The 16,814-nt window shown below is 41.9% G+C and overlaps 1 protein-coding gene across 1 annotated transcript in view; it reads left to right on the top strand.

Moving 5' to 3' along the window:
• RSPO3 (R-spondin 3) overlaps window positions 1–16,814 on the top strand; it is a 63,093-nt gene that overhangs the window by 39,200 nt on the left and 7,079 nt on the right. Inside the window, exon 4 of the mRNA XM_051613054.1 lies at window positions 390–587. Within this exon, the coding sequence (XP_051469014.1) occupies window positions 390–587 (198 nt within the window). The remainder of the gene's footprint in view (window positions 1–389; window positions 588–16,814) is intronic.

Genomic DNA, 16,814 nt, shown 5'->3' with positions numbered 1-16,814 from the left:
CCCAATGACTTTACTCTCCTTTCACATAGGCATGACCAAAGTTTAATACCACTGAAGTTAGAAGAAGTTATACCTCCACAAAACCAAAGCAACCTCTGAAAAAGTGCCAGTAATTGATTTTTTGAGACTGATTGTGTTGTTGTTGCCCCGTTTCAGGAATGGAATTGCAAAATGATGAGAACAAAACAGTAACTGACATAATTATTTAATATTATTTTGGCAGTATATCCTCAGCAGTCCTATTGTGACCAATTCACTGCTGCAAATCCTGATTAATTCCATTATTTTTTGCCACCTTTTGGCTGATGTTGAATAAAATTAATGTACCATATGCATTGTGTGTACAAAAATATATTGGCCAGGCTCAGCTTTTCCTATGTTTATTGCAGTGCACTGTGAAGCTAGTGAGTGGAGTCCATGGAGCCCTTGCACAAAGAAAGGAAAAACATGTGGTTTCAAAAGAGGAAATGAAGTAAGGGTCAGAGAGATCGTGCAGCATCCGTCAGCAAGGGGCAATCCTTGCCCAGCTACAAGCGAGAGCAGAAAATGTATTGTACAAAGAAAGAGATGTCAGAAGGAAGGAAAAGGTACCATGTTATCATCATCATAATATGAGATTGGTATTGTGCTTGTTTAATAAGTCACATCTGAATTCCCAGACCTCAACTGCAAGTTCCAGCAAAGCTCCCATTGAGGTGGTGCTCTTTGGGTTGGAGAGAACTGTGCCCTTGCCTAGAGTAAATAAAGTCCTAATGCTGCTCAAAAAATATGCTTTGTGTGATCTAGAGAAGACAGGATGGGCTGGATGGGAAGGCACATTATGTGAAGGCACATTCTCTCTCAGGTCTTCTGAAAGAGCTGCCAAGATAAGGGGTTGCATGTGGAGATCAGAACAAAAAGACACGTCATAAAACATACGGTGGGAGTTGTTCGCTGGGTATCAGGAAGCCGGGTTTCATGCTTCAACCATGGGATTCCTCCAGACCTCTTCCTGTTTCGTGCATCCCTACAGGCAAGACCATAACTCTTGCAATCGCAGTGCTGTGGCCTCTCTCCCCCCCTGAGCTCTTTCTTCTACCTCTGTTTGGACAACGTGGCCAGATCCTACCATCAGCATCTGGCTCATGGAGTCCCAGCATGGGAGAAAGATCACAACATTGCATGGCAGCCAAGTGAAATTCCACTTGGTTTCACCCAATAAGCAAGAGTGCCAGCAGTCCCACTCCTCTATGTGAGCCAGCTTGTTGGATTTATTCCCCATCATGGCATCCAGTAAATGGCATCCTACATGTTAAGAATGGGAGATGCTTAAGAAGTCTGTGAAAGAATGATTAATACAAATTCCACCCACTAGAGATTGTCGTTCAGTTGTTCCCTTTTCCCCCCTTCTTGCAACAGGGAAGTTACTTGCTCTGTACCCAGTGCAGTTAATCTAGTTGCTGGCACAGGAGTGTCAATGCAGTATTTCCTTTTCCCCACCCCTCCCATTTTGCCCATCCTTCCCATTTCCCCATCCCTTCTCTTTTCCCTGTTCCTCTCAACCCAAAAGCTAGGTTTCACCCCTTTTGAGTATGAGTGGAACAGGTGGAGCAGCTGCAAGTTGTGTGAACATCTGAGAGCCAGCATGAGCTGCTGGTACCAAGTAGTAACTTCATAGAATTATAAAATGGTTTGGGTTGGAAGGGACCTTATAGATCATCTAGATCAAATCCCTGCATAGGCAGGCATAGCAGGGAAACTTATTGTTTCATTCTTAAATGATCACCAGGGTTGCTTCAGATCATTTATAGAAACATTAAAGGGGTTGGAGCTCGTAAGGCTTTTGAAGGTTGGCTTGTCTATACCTCATAAGAAAGAAAACAACTATAGAAGGAGGACCTTATGAGCCAGATAGCTAGGGGTGTCTTGCCCTCACCCAAGAACTGGCTAGATCCATTGATATATGGAAACCTATGGCATAGATGTCACTTACTTCTCCCTGTGTCAGGCAGTGCCTTGAGGAGGTAGAGAAGTGTATGTGTCTGAGGGGAGCAGCCAAAGCAAGCTATTTACAGATTCCCTTACGCTTACAATCTACATTCAAAACATCCATGCTTGTTTCTGCTCCTGCACAGTGTCACAACTTGAAACAGCCTCTCATTAGTCCCCTGTAATTGGGAGAAGGGTCCTTTTTTTCTACCAAAGCTAATTTTGCTAGAGCTGAAAATATAGGACTGAAATGCAGTTTTGGAACTGTGAAACTGGGTTTTTTTTTGAGGTGATAATCATGTTGCGTATTTGCTTATGGCAATTTGGCAATCTGTTCAGATTGGACAAGACATTTCACTTTGAGAAATGCCTGCTGTTCCTCTGTAGCAAGTACTCTAGAAGAAACTACTCACGTATTTTACTGTCAATTCTTATTTTATGGGATCTGAGCCAAACCATACTTGAAAAATACTGCACACCACAAGAATTCGTTCATAATCATGAATCTTTTTCTTCCTTTTTTTTTTTTTTTTTCTGCAATGTGGATAAAAGTGGAGGGTTTTCTTCCTTTTGAGAAAGTCACAGGATGTATTCTAGGCTGTTTCACACTCAGCAGACAATTCCTTCAAAACCAAACCAGGCAGATGGAACCCATGTTCCAACTCTACCCATGCCCTTAGGACTTGTACGTCTATGTCTGAGAGACATTTTTTTAAATGTTCTGAAATCCACCATTATATACTCCTCAGTATCCACAGAAGTCTGTCCCATTTGATTTCATATAACTTCACAGGGAGATGAATTAAAAAAAAAAAAAAAAGCTAGTAAACTAGATGAAAATTACACATAAAACATTAGGTTAAAATAGCTGTAAGGGATGGATTAGGGTGCCAAGCCAGGAAACAGAGTTTCAAGCTAAAAGTTTTCCTTCTGTTGCTAGTGGAGTGGGGAAATGAAGCTTTCCAACTTCATTTCCATGCAACTTACCTTCCCTACTGCCACTGTCCCTTATTGCACAGAGAGAAACTTCTGCTCCCCTTTGAACAGCAAAATAATTGCACGAGAAACCAAGCCAGGCCCTGTTCCTATGGCTAATTATGTCTAGTTAGTGAGTGCAGAAGGAGGTGACAACAACAATCTTTGGAAAAGAGAAGAGAAGTATATACGCTGATATTTACTGATCAGAAATACTGAGAATGCTCTTTTGCACTGTATGACTCCCCATTGCCAGGGCAGTGCTTTGGACTTTGGCTTTCAGGGCATCAGCTTTTTAAGCCTGGCAGCAGACCCGGCAGTTGCCAACATTTCTGCTCATCTTTTCTCTGCAGCCATGGAGAGGGAGTGAGCTCAGTCAGCCTCTGCCATTTCCATGTTGAATAGATGTCTGTAGCCAAGGGAGTTAGGGCAAAGACCACATGATGACGGGTTGCGCTCGTCACAGATGCCTCAATGACTTTGCTCAAGGCGTTGAGGTCAGAGACAGGATGTTAGTCAGTGAAGTCGCTGCTATCACACAGGAGCAAGGACATGTTTCTGGAAAGGCTACACAAAACAAGATAAAATGAATGAAGAAGTTGTGCTTTTTTAATTATTATTTCCATCTGCTGGTGTGTCATTAAAGCTGAGAGCTATCACAATTTTTTTTTTTCCCTTCACTGGATATAAACAGAAGTTGTACTGGGAGAAGGTGCTAGTATTTTCAGAACGAATGCAAACAAAAGGGAATAACAAGGATACAAATAGTCTGACTAGCTTAAAAGGTTCCTTTTACTCATTTGCGCACTAAATTAGATGATCCCACCGTATTCTGATGCTCTAATTCCCACGTGTTCCACATACAGATTCCTTTTATAGTTCTGCCTCATCCAAACCTCCCTGTAATTTATTTTATAATTCTTCTCTTTTAATACCATGATGGTGGATTCTTTTTAGTCTGCATGAATACATGATTTTAAGTTTCAGTTTCTTCTTCTTCTCTTTCCCTCAAACTTTTTGTTTTGTTCCCCCAGTGCAATGCTCTGGTTTACCCTTCCGCACTTCACATCTCCTTGGCTTCTGCTGATAGACATAGGTTAGGAGTTGGGTGTTTCCTGTAGCCATGTCTACTAATGGCAAACGGCAAATAGATATACTAGAAAAGCATAACTTACAGAGCTCTTAAAAAACTGCAATTATCCATCAATATTATTTATTTCCCTTATAAATTTGCTCTGGCCAAACACAAGTCTCTTTGGATTGCTGTCTGTAAAAGTCCAAACCAACTTTTACTGGCCAAAAGACAAATATCAGCATTGCATAAAGAAGTATTTGTGGGGAAGGAATTGCATGTTTTAATGCATGAGTAATTCTGCCAAGAAGAGAACATTCACCATATGTCTTTCTGTTGAGTCCCAACTAAACCTCCCCAGAGAGCAGGCTGTTCAAAGTGCTTTCAGAGAACATGTTTTGATCAATTTGAAGAGACTAAAAAAGACTAAAAGTGCGTAGCTATGAACAAGGAAGATATCTTAGAAAGATGAATATTAGGCAAGCCAATGGCTAGGCTACACTGGTTACACAGTTATATTTTTGTAAACAAATAAATAATACATTTCAGTTGTTGCTTGAGCATCTACTGATTCATTTGCATGCTGGTGGCATTTAGATGTTCAAATAAGAGGATCAATCATTCTTAACTGTGTTAAGATTAACTTGTTCTGTGTAAACAAAGACCAAAGAAAGTTTGTGCTCCCAATAGGCAAAAACTCAAGCATTAGACATGAAGACATGGTCGGCTGAATGTAGAAGAACGTGTTTCTTTTCCACTGTGGAGTGCAGGAATAGTTACCTTGTAGTGTCTGAAAACAGGGTACTGTTATGAAAGGAAGACAGGTAACTTTTATCAAACCACACACAGCTGCCACACCCCTGGCTGCAAGGTAGCTTGTCAGCTAACAGTTTGTGCTGTAAAGAGAATACAGATATTATGCTGTGATTTATTTAATTTTTTTGTGTGTGTACAGCAAGAATAAGAGTGAAAGCAGTGTCTTTGAGATAACGAGCTGAATTCTAGATAGGCAAACAGATGGGAATCAAGGGAACAGGATTTGTTGTTGAGCAGTTCTAATGAGGAAGTGTATATATTTTGGAGAAATAAAAAAAAAAAAAAGTGTGCATGTGAATGTAAAAATCCAGGTTTGATTTTAATAGCTTAAAGAACTAAGACTCAGGTCATCTCTGCTGCTTCTTTTAACTAGTTCCTCCACCCTTATTGCTTTATGTCTACATAATGCTTCAAACATAAGAATCAGATCATGTCTGAAAATGTCTTCAGTCAGCTATGGTGTGAGGAAGGAATCCTTATCAGGCATCCATCACACTTCCAAAGGCACTGCTTTGTTAAAAATTCCAAGCCATTCATTAAGAATTTACTTTAGTTGAAAACAATGTAACTTAATACTAACAAAATATTAAGCAATAAACTAATTTCACTCACTTAACTTAAACTCATTATATTACCCACCCTAATGTACACACTCTGATGTCATATGGATCCATGTAACAGTGGAGCACAGAGGTCTCTGGAGTCTAAACTAAGTTGACCCTTACGTATTTCTCATAAAATTTCTGCAGCTGATCTCCAGTCAAGGTGCACTAATTTCACTAAGAGTCAGTTAAGCTGTCCCAGGCAAAACAGAGCAAGAAAAAGGAAGCCCCTACTAAAAAACAATAAATTATGCATAAAGTTACATTACATTTTATAATGTACATGGAAGTACAGTGGTGAAGGAAGCCATGTGAAATCAATGGGAGTTTCACCAATTCTTTGCACAGATTTTGAATCACAGCACACAAAAACAGGGTTTGAGGATCTTCACAACCCATAGAAACTCCTCTGTAGCCAGTTAAGACTTCTATAAGTATGTGTCCCTCTGCTCTCTGCCTTTCTAATCTGCTTTTGTGAGACCCCACCTGGAATACTGTGCGGAGCCATCAGCACAGGAAAGACAAAGACGTGGACCCGTTGGACAGAGTCCAGAGAAGGGTCCTGAAGATGATCAAAGGGCCACGAAGATTATCAAAGGGCTGGAGTGCTTCTGCTATAAGGACAGGCCAAGAGAGCTGGGGTTGTTCAGCCTGGAGAAGAGAAGGCTTCGGGGACACCTCATAGCAGCCTTCCAGTACCTGAAGGGGGCTTTCAGGAAAGATGGGGAGGGGCTTTTCACCACCGAGGGTAGTGATAGGACAAGGGGTAATGTTTTTAAACTGAAAGAGGGTATATCTAGGTTAGACATCAGGAAGAAATTCTTCACCATGAGGGTAGTAATGGACTGGAATAAGTTCCCAGGGAGATTGTGGAAGCCACCTCCCTGGGGGTGTTCAAGGCCAGGCTGGATGACGCTTTGTGCAACCTGATCTAGTGGGAGATGTCCCTGCTCATGGCAGGGAGATTGGAACCTGATGATCTTTAAGGTCACTTCCAACCTTTACCATTCTATGGTTCTATGTGTCACATCAATGTGCATATTCATGTGACAATACCTAATTTTACCAAAAAAATCTGGACTGCCAGGCCTCTGGAACAGTTGCCCATGCATTTTGTTGAGCTCTGTTGTCACACTGGGTAATGTGAATTTGGCGTGGATGTTCACAGAGGGGGTTTTGCGATCTGAGAATTCAGAGAACAAATGACAAGCTGGGACTTCACTGAACCTCTGTAGGCTTGATAAGATCATGGTGGGATTCACTGCACTTCAGTTTGACAGCTAAAAAGTAGTTGTTTTTGTCAAAGCAAGGGTCATAGTGATGGTGGGGTTAATACCACACTCAGGAAAGAGGATCCATGACACTGTAAGATGGACGCTAAGAAGGGCAAAATAATTTGCTTCCTGAAAGTGCCCGTTTCAATCCAATGACTGTAGAAGAAAAGCTTAGTATGAGTGAACTACTGACTTTTAAATTAAAGGGCACATTTTCTGCATCTGCACAGTAATGGCTTTGCAACACTCCAAAATCTAAACCAAAGTTGACCCAGGATGGCTCTGTAAGCAAGATTAATGTGTTTCAGGGGATCCATGGGTCAGCCACAGTAAAGCAAAAAGTAGAGTTGGAAAATACTCATTCCTGATACTAATTTCTTTTAGTGTTGGCAACACCAGGGTCAGAGGAGCATTTTGTTGTGTTTGTTGATAAACATTTAATAACAGCTGTGCACCTGCTCATTCAGAGGTGAGCTGTCCTTTACAGATTAAGCTATGAATAGTCTGTCTCTGTGTGTAGTGTATAGACACTTTACACACCAAAGATAAAAGTCTCTTCCCAGGGCACTGGAGGCCCACAGCAGTCCAATAATTCCTCAGTGTATGATTTTTAAATAAATTTTTCTGATTAAAAAAATAATAATAATTGGGGAAAATTCAAGATATATTTGTTACAGAGTATTTGTACTAAATCACATTGAAGTCCTAAGCATTGCTACAAGGGAAAGTATGATATCCCAATCTCAGCTCATCCCAGAAGTCACATCCTCTCCCTCATGTATAGCTCAGTTGCATTTAAAACCAGAGGGCTGGAGCACGTGAGCTGTGGAGACATCACAGTGCACAGTTCACTCATGTAACTGTGAGAGATGGGGTGTCCTGTGTGAAGGTCACTAGTGTGGTTATGGTTAATGACCTTACTCCATGGCAGGTCACAGGACTTCTGAAGCCTCAAAATGAACACAAAGCTAATTACTGCATCCCTGTGTTTATATACTGCATACGCCAATGGGTCATAACTCTGGCCTCTGCAAGCCTGAGTTACTATAATTGAGGAATCTGTCTTGTGAAGAGTTTGGTTGTTTATTTTCTGTTTGTTGCTGCCAAGAGAACCTCTCATTTCCTTTCCTTGCAGGGGTTTTGACTCTTTAACTTTAACACATTTCCAGCCTCCAAGAGTAAGGCTGTTGAGAGTAGGAATCTGCTAGTTGCAAGATGAAGTGAAATGGCATCCTGGGGACACCTTGGGGAAGGCAGGGCATGGGCAGCACCTGGCTGCCTGCTGCCACAGGCTTCCAGAGAGGGGCACGATCGAGAAAAGAGACCTGGGTGGGAAGGGTTAAGAGGGGAAAAACAGGACCGATATGAGTTGGAGTGATTTGTGAACCCAAAACAGCTAATAGTAGAGGAAACACTGGCTCTACAATTCAAGGGCTGAAAAAGTGCGAAAAAGTAATTTTAAAACTTAAATCATAGCATTTTCAAAACTTAATCACGGGCAGTTTTGAAAGTCTTGTTAGGCTGCTACCTGCAAACAGAGACCTTAACATCTAAACTAATTCAAAGTATTGTTATGTTTTGCTATAGGTATTTTCATTTTGTTTGTGCGAGTGTGAACATTAAACGCTCATCACACCTCCCAGTTCTGACAAACACCCAGCAACTGCACAGGCGGGTAATACACACAGGCTGTGTGCCTCTGCACATATGGTACTATACACACGTGCACACACTGTGTACGTACCATATCAAGGTTGTATTCTTGGAATAAGGAGCATCTCGATGAACAGTCAGGCTGGAAACCAACCTGTCAGGCCCTCAGATATTAAAATTTGCTTTAGCCTTGCAGGGTGCTGGGCTAATGCTGCCTCTGTGCTCCTTGGGAGATTTCTCCTCTCCTTCTGCCAGATCATCTCTTGTCACCTTTTGTCTCCTGCTTGTCCTGGGGAGCCTGGGAGCAGAGGGAAGGTGACTCAGCTGCCCTGAGCCCTAAGGTACTCTGGAACATGCTATGAAAATTGTGCTGGGCACACTGCTGGTAAACAGCATCAACCTCATATTAACAAAGCTGAGAAAGAAGCATGTGGTCAATTGCTCCCGTAAGGGAAGTGAATCAGAAAAAAAGCTGATTGCATTCTTCTGTTAAGATGTGAACAATGTGAGAGCTGTTCTCCTCAGATCGCTAAACCAAATAAGGGATAGAAATCAGCTCTTTTTCTCTTTCTGATCTTCCCTTCTGGTGCCTCCTTATGCTCCAAATTGGCTGGCTATGTTTTAGATGCCTTAGCTCTGCTGGAAAAACAGGAGGGAACACAAACCTCTCACAAAACGCTCTCCCTCTCCCTTCCAAAGCGCCCATCAGGTATTCATTCAGCACCAAATTTCCAGCACCTGCCTAAAATATTCCCTCTTGAACAAAAATATTTGGGACTAAGAGGAGCAGCTCCAGCTTTAGAAAGTGAAATCTGCAGCTGTATCTGTCTATACTGCTAAAGAAAAGCAGGCAAAGGTCTCCTCAATAGCCACAAGGCCAAGGGCCACCTTCTGGCTTGCATCCAGATTAAGTGGGGCTGTTCCCTCCATAGTAGATTTGACTGTTGCAGGTCACACAGAGTCCTAAAACAAGCAAACAGTTATGCTGTGCAGACATGAGGGGGGTTACCTGGCCTCTGGTCTTCTTCCCTGGTGCAGCTGTACTTTACTTACCCATGGCAGCTTCACCTTCAGTGACTTCACATCACTGAGGTTCAGGGAGAGGCAAATAGGAAACTGTGGCTACTCTCCCCTCTCAGCACAGTATCATTCTCTCTTACCCTACATCACTTCCTTGCTCTGCCTGCACATCCTCACATCCTCATCTTTCTCTCCTCACTGGAGAGTGGCTTTTTCTATGGCTTTTAACAGTCAATGCTTCCAAAGTCCTTGCCCTAACTTCTAGTGCTTTAAGGAGCTCTTTCTGACAGAGGGACATATTTGTCACAGCTGGAAGAGGAAATGAGCCTCTTCCAGAATGTGTGCCACAGCAAGATATCTTGACAACTTCTTTCTCTTTACTTTCAAGAAGACCAAAGCAAGCTGTTTTCTCACCTTTGGGCAATATTACCTCAAAGTAAACGCAAAGGGAAGTGGCTGCTGACAGCAGGGATCACCCAGCCCTCACCACCTGGAGATCGACTATTTTGGCCTATGTATCCTAGAAAGAAGAACAAATGCAAGAAAGCAGTTTGCTAGCACATCTATCAAATTTAGTCCAAGAATGCAAAACATTTGGGGTATGTGAGCTACAGAGTAAATCAAGCAGTGGATGTTTCAATCTAATGGTGACACAGGCAGCACTGTTTAATCAGCTAAACCCTGGGCTGTGGAACACTTCCATGTATAGCAATGCTGTTATAACACTGCCAATCATGGACAGCAATGGGACTCATTCACTATTGTATTATAGCTGCCCATTTTCTAAAGGGACTGATCCAAGACCCACCAAAAGTCCATTGACTTCAGAGTACTTTGGATCTAGGCGTAAAGAAGGGATTTTCAGCATTCCTTTGTAAAATCTGAAAACAAAGGAGCACTTTTTGGCTGCTGTTTCTCCTCATCTTACTGGATATTTGCCTGTTCTTCCCCACCCAAGCAGCTCTGTTTGCTTTTCCCCACCCAGGTCTCCACATCTCCAGTCTCATCGTCTCTCCTCAGCTCACTCTCCCTGCCAGCTCTGACACCTGATGTAGCATTTGGTCTGCTTAGGCTGTCACCTCCCAGCTCTCTTCCAACCTCAGAACATTGAAAAAGAAAACACTTGCTGCCATAACTTGCCTTTATAAACGTCCAAAGAAGCTTCAGAGCTTTCCCAATGAGATTATAACATCCAATGTTATTATCAGAGATTGTAAAGATCAGGAGAGAGGTTGTGGGAATTTCCATCATGGAAGATTTTAGGGAGGTTAGACCAACATCCATTAGAGACAGTTTAAGTATAGTAGTTTAGCTTCATAGGCCAGTAAGGGACTAGATAATGCTTCAATAAGCATTTCTAAAATTGCTACAAAATTTCCACACGTTTTTTTTCTTGCCCATTGCCTTCTGCAAGGCTTCCACAGAGACACAACATACTGTGCATTTACAGAGCACAAATCCAAGTATCTCTGTCCACTGACAATATAAGGCCTCCTGCTGTCTTCACCAAGCTCAGACTTTATTTGGGCCTGAGTCAAAGAACTGAAACCAACTTTCCTTTCACTTTGGCCAGTTTAGTCATTTGCATTGCTGAGATATCTGTTCATGTTCCTCTTTGTATTCGTCAGCTTTGAATCATTGTTACAGGAAGCGTATAGGGCAGGATTTTCTCACAGAAAATGTCAGTGAACCTGTTACACTAATTCATCAAAGATATAAGCTAGCATCTCTCTGCAAATTAAGCTGTGTGTATTTTAACAGCAAATGAAGACATGGCCCATGAGGGTAAAATTGCTGTATGCTTAGACCTGAGGGGAAAAAGAAAAAAAAAAAAAAAGCAGATACTTTTAAGGACTGATGCAAGTAAATATGCTTTACCAGTAATTTTTGCTGAAGCAATTTTGCATTGGCAAGGAATTAAAGGGGAGGAAAAAAACCCACAACCACCATTGATTGCTTAAAGATACGATAGTCACACAAAATTCTGAAAAAAACATTTCCAAAATTTTCTATATTTAATTCCCTGAAATGGTAGCAAAGGAACTAAGCAGTGGTCCATGAGTGAAACATATACAGGTATTATTAAGCTTAGAATATAACTATTAACTCTGGGAATGCTTCTATTGTTTTTTGGTTTACAACAAAATAAGCCAGTACTGAAACTTCCCAGTTCTAATCCAGTCCTCCCCAATATCTGTGGCAAACAGTAGCCCTAGTATAAAGATTTACAGCTACAGTTGTGTCTCTGCTTTGTTCTCAAGCATGTATTTACTTCTGCCCATTTGCTTTCTGAAATTCTCTCTCTCATTTGTCATCTGAAGAACTCTGTTTAAAAGGAAAACAGGCTTCAGACATGAAACACAGCTACATTCCTGAAACATGAGATGAACAACCTTTAATTCACGCAACCTTTCATTTACAGTAATGTTTAATGGATGGGCCAGTTTCATTATGGACAATGCCTCTCCCTGTCATTAGCCTGCAGAAAGGTCTAAAACTCTTTAAGCATTTAAAGGAACACTGTTTCAGGCTCTGTATTCCCTCCTTCCCTCCCTCCCCTGCTCCCCATCATCCTTTCTGACTGCTCTTGTTCTAAGTGCATAATCTAAAAGCTGTACTCTGCAAATTGCACTTACTGTTAGCCTCGAGCTCTGAAGCACCCTTCAGAACACTTTTTATACAAACCCTAACAAGGTCAGAGTTGGAAAAATCTCAGCTGGTGGACTTGGATCGCATGAGCTAGCGAACATTTATAATTAATATTAATGAATGGCAGACGACAGATGTTTATTGCTTAAGTAGAAATGTGCATTGCTAAACCAGAAGGATTTAGTTTAAATCCAGAGGAACTGACTTTATTTCTCGTACGGATGTGGGTGGTGGGAGGGAATGTCAGTGGGTGATCCAGCCCCTGCTACCTTTAAGCAGGAGCAAGGAAACAATACTCTGTAAAGAAGGATCCTGAGCTCTCTATTTGATTGAAGCATGATGTTTGGTCCTTCAAGTCATTAATTGAAATAAGTAGGATTCACTGTCCACTTCAGTAACTGTGATTTGAAGCAGTAATAATTTTTATACTTAGATCCCAAAGCACTTACCAAAATTAAGGAACTCTTACCTTCATTTTAGTTGTGGAGAAGACTGTATCACAACAGAAAAAAAGGTTCATCACTGAGATGAAGGATCACATTCCCAGCCACAGTATATTTTATGTTGCTGGATTTTTTCCCACAGCGATCTTAAATCAAACTCAAGCTATGATGGATACATCGCTTAAATTTAAATATGATACGGAATACGGAGATGGAAGTGTATCTTTGTATCCCTCTGAATGATGGAACCTCTGCTTCCTAACTGAAAGCAACTCACTCTTTCAGAGCATACAAATTAACTTCCTGGACACAGAGACATCTTGGGCAACATTTTCAAAAGCACACAAAAAATTTTAAGTAACTTAGAGGTTTTGGTTGAGGTTGAGTAAGGGTCTGTTTGTTCTGGAGCATCCTGCTTCTTTTGCTATCTTAATACAGTAGGTGTGCAGTGTTTGCTGTTTTCTTGTCCCTGAGATTTCTACACTTCTGTGTGATAGTCTATAAAGTGTTTCTGAGAGTGTCAGACCCTTGCAAAACATTATTTGTTTTAGTGGCTACAGGGTTGGTCTCAGATGTTCTCAAAGAGTGCCTTTGGAGTTGCTAGCAAAGGCAGGTGGCACTCAGCTCTGTAGAAATAGTGAGTAGTTTCTCCTTTTGACTAATGTAAAAGTTCTTGGAGCAGGCAGGAAAGAGATTAGTTACTCAGTGTTGAAGAGAAGCATGAACATATTAGTTGGCCAGTGTACAGTGGGCTGCTTCATCTGGAGGCAGGAGGCAGCTGGAACTGACTTTTCTTAGCACATGGTGGTTCCCTCTGTCATGAGAGGCTTTCTCATCTTGGTGGTGGCTGTATCTCCTCTGACCTTTGGGCCATGCGACCTTGTTTGTATCCAATCAAAATGGTGTGGTGGTCAGTTTATAAAGCGTACTAAGTAGAGTGGACTCCAGTGATGAGCTGTCACACGGCGTACCCATTCTTCACATTCCACTTCAAGCTACTCATAAAGCCGGCTGCTCACTTCAGTGTGCAAAGCCTGTGTTGCTACAAACAGCTCTAAATGCACAGTTCATTCCCAGAGGGATTAAAAAAGAATAAACTTATCACATTCTTGGGAGGGGGAGGGAAAAGGAAAAATAAAATAAAAAAAAGAAGACAAGACAGCCTGGATAAAATTTACATGGACTATTTCTATCTGTTATTAATTTTAAATGGAAGACTCATGGGCAGTGTTAAAATATTTGCATTCAAGCTTTTTTCGTGCATGTCCTCTGTGACCCCTACTTAGAAATCTTTAAAAAAATATTTTATAGGGCTGAATTTGCCAAAGGAATGGAAAATACCAGATTATCAAAGTCATTACATTTCCCAGAAATATGCTGATTTCCATGAAGCTGCAGTGGAAAGCAGGAAGGTCTTGAAACAACTTTGCCTTTATGTTAGGTTTCTGCCTGGTATCCTGCCAGCTTGTTCACTGGGTTGGCCTTTGGCAACCCACCTGGAAGGCTGACAAGGGCTCGAGAGCCTGAAAACCTGAGAACCCTTTGACAGCATCTTGGTCACCCAAGCTTCCTGAGCTTCCCAGGGCTAAATTCGAATTACTTTGGCATAACATTTTTCTGACCTGTTTTCAGAGGCAGACAAAGAGTCTTGGTGATCCCAATCTCCTTCTCCACAAGCTGCTCCCTACCTGGTGAACTGCAAGGTATCCTCTTAGTAGGTGAGAAAAACATTGGGAGACAGCCAAAGTGAAATGTCATGTCATCCTTTTTGAAAGCGGACCTTTGGAGTCCGTGATCTGTATGAAATTTAGAAACCCGATCAGCTATTTTAATCAGCATGAAAATGTGCTTGGAAACATTGGCACTACCTAGAGTGGGGAGGATCAATGCTTTGGCCAGCTGAAATAGTGCACAGACACTAGAGACATGAAACAGAAAGCAAGCCATTTTTCAACAGCTTATTTTGAAAAGTATACTTGAAAGCAAATTCTCTCTTCATTTACACCAGAGACAAACCTTGGTGACCTCCATGTGTTTGAGCAAGCACAACGGAGCGGAGAAAGGGGCCTCCCACAAATTTAAGCATCCTGGCTCCGGGCTGATGCTCCTGCTGAGGGGATCCATCAGGAACTTCCGTCCCCCTGTAAGTTAGCTGGTGCCCACTGGCAAACTCATCTGTCAGGCTGCTCTGGGTTACCTGTGGGACACTCAGGGGCTCCTGTCTACCTGTCAGCATAGGTGTCATCCCCGGTGGGAACGCAAACAAACCACGCTTAGAGCGGGGTGAGAAGTGAACCGTGCAGAGAGGGGCCAGAGGTGCATCCTGTTGACTCCTCATCTTCCTTTACCTTGCTGGCACATCAGGAAACTTAAGGAGATGTAAGGAGGGGGTTCCAAGGGGAGCATATAGCTGCACCTATACCAGCAATTGAAATGGTGGAAGAAGCCTGGGTTTCCTGGCTCTGCCATCTAGTACTGGGGTAGGAACTGCAGGCCTGACCTGAGTATTACAGTCAGCATTCCCAGATCTCCTCCTAGATTTGTACCCAGCCATCAGTATAGCCTATGGTCACTTAGGAAAAAATGCATTCTTATGGATGCCTCCCAAGATTGGGTTCATAGAAGTATCTTCTGAATTGGCAGGTTATTTTAATGTAATCAGTTTCAGCAAATCCAAGGAAAATATCTTTTCTCATTTATCCCTCCCTTCAGAGCTCTTCACGTACAAATTTAAGTACTAAAGAAGCAAGTTTCTCTGGGTGTTTTCTCCTCTTTAGTATTGTACTAGAAAGAGTTCAAATGTCTGCTGAGGCACTAGCATCTGTCTCTTATCATGTATAACTTTTCTTGATTATTTCTAGAGAGGCAGACTAAACATGCAGTTCTGACATAATGCAGCATCACATTTTTATTTCTGGTTTGCTCAAAAGTCTGCACCAGCTGAACTAAGTCTCTAAAAAGGACTATGCTTATTACCTCAGTCTGGGCTAATGGGAGAGCTTGGATTATTGGTGCCTAAAAGGAACCTAAAAGGAAAACAAGTCATTAGAGGCTCCTGCCAATATCCTGATGCTTTGCCAATGGGGTGAGGGGTTGTGGTACCAATCACTACCATCACCAATCTTTGTATTTGCATCTGATTCTGTTAATCTTAAAAGAGGCTTATAAGGTGGACTTGGATGCTCATCTACATTTTTCACCACTTTTAGGAGAGCTGTAAAAATCTAAGCCCATCCAGAAGCCACCAGTAAAAATCTCAAAGCAAGCTCAGCAAGAAAATGCAACTTTCCTAAATACCAGCAGTGTATGTCACTTCCCACCCAAAGCAGTGTGGAGTGGTTTTCTGCTCTGCTAAATAGCCTTCTTTTTCTTGTCTTTGCAAGTTGTGCTCACAGTTTATAAGCTGCAGGCTCTTATAAGATGAAAACTGTTACATAATTATAAAATTGCTGTTGTTAGCACAACATTAGTCCTGATTAAAACAAGACTGCTAACAAATTCCCTTAGTCCCAACAGACAAGTGCAAAGGAAATAAATCCCCACAGGCTCTGGTTTGAAGAGACAGCAGTAAATGTCTCCACAAACAGCAAACAGAACTCATTATAGAAATCCTCCTCTTCTGGCTGCTTCTTTGACTGGAAGATATTCTTGTATTTTCGGGCATTGGCAATGTCTTTTCTATGGCATAGGAAAGGCAGATCCAACCCACTTCTCTTGCAAAGCGGTAATCACAAGATAGTTAAGCCAGAGATTTTCCATAAGTCTTGCTTATGAGCTCATGAGTGTAACAGTGTCATTTCCCAAGCAGCCCACAGCCTTTCCTACTTCCTGTACACCTAACGGGATACAACTTACTCTTTACCTGCTACAGCAGCAAAGCCCGATATTGCCTGTCTCAGCATAGCTGATCTGCTCAGCCTCCTCTCCCCTCTCTGCCTGCTTTATGCAGGCCTGATCTATTCCTGTATTTAGATGTTTTCATTGCCAGGAACATGCCTGCCTCAGCATGGTCCTCTTCTTGCAAGGACAGGCTAGCACACATGATATAAATAAGAACATTTTTCAAATTAATGCAGTCTAGTAGTCCAGATCCTATTTTCAGAGGCAAGTGAAGCTCAAGGATCCTAAATTTCCCAGCAAGACTTTTGTAGGTCTCAGTCTCTAACATCACCTAGAGTCTATATCTAGAGAAGCATTTTCATTTACAAGAGGAGACAGAACACGTAAGTCCAAGTTAGTCATTAAGTCCCCTAATGCAGGTGCTCAATCATAAGTGTCAATATCATGTAATGTATCTCGGTTATATAACATCACCACATAAGACTGTGGGTATGACACAGGC

This window comes from Apus apus, chromosome 3, assembly GCF_020740795.1.
Source record: "Apus apus isolate bApuApu2 chromosome 3, bApuApu2.pri.cur, whole genome shotgun sequence".
In the NCBI taxonomy this organism is placed as follows: Eukaryota; Metazoa; Chordata; class Aves; order Apodiformes; family Apodidae; genus Apus; species Apus apus.
This window is presented reverse-complemented; position numbering and strand designations above follow the sequence as displayed.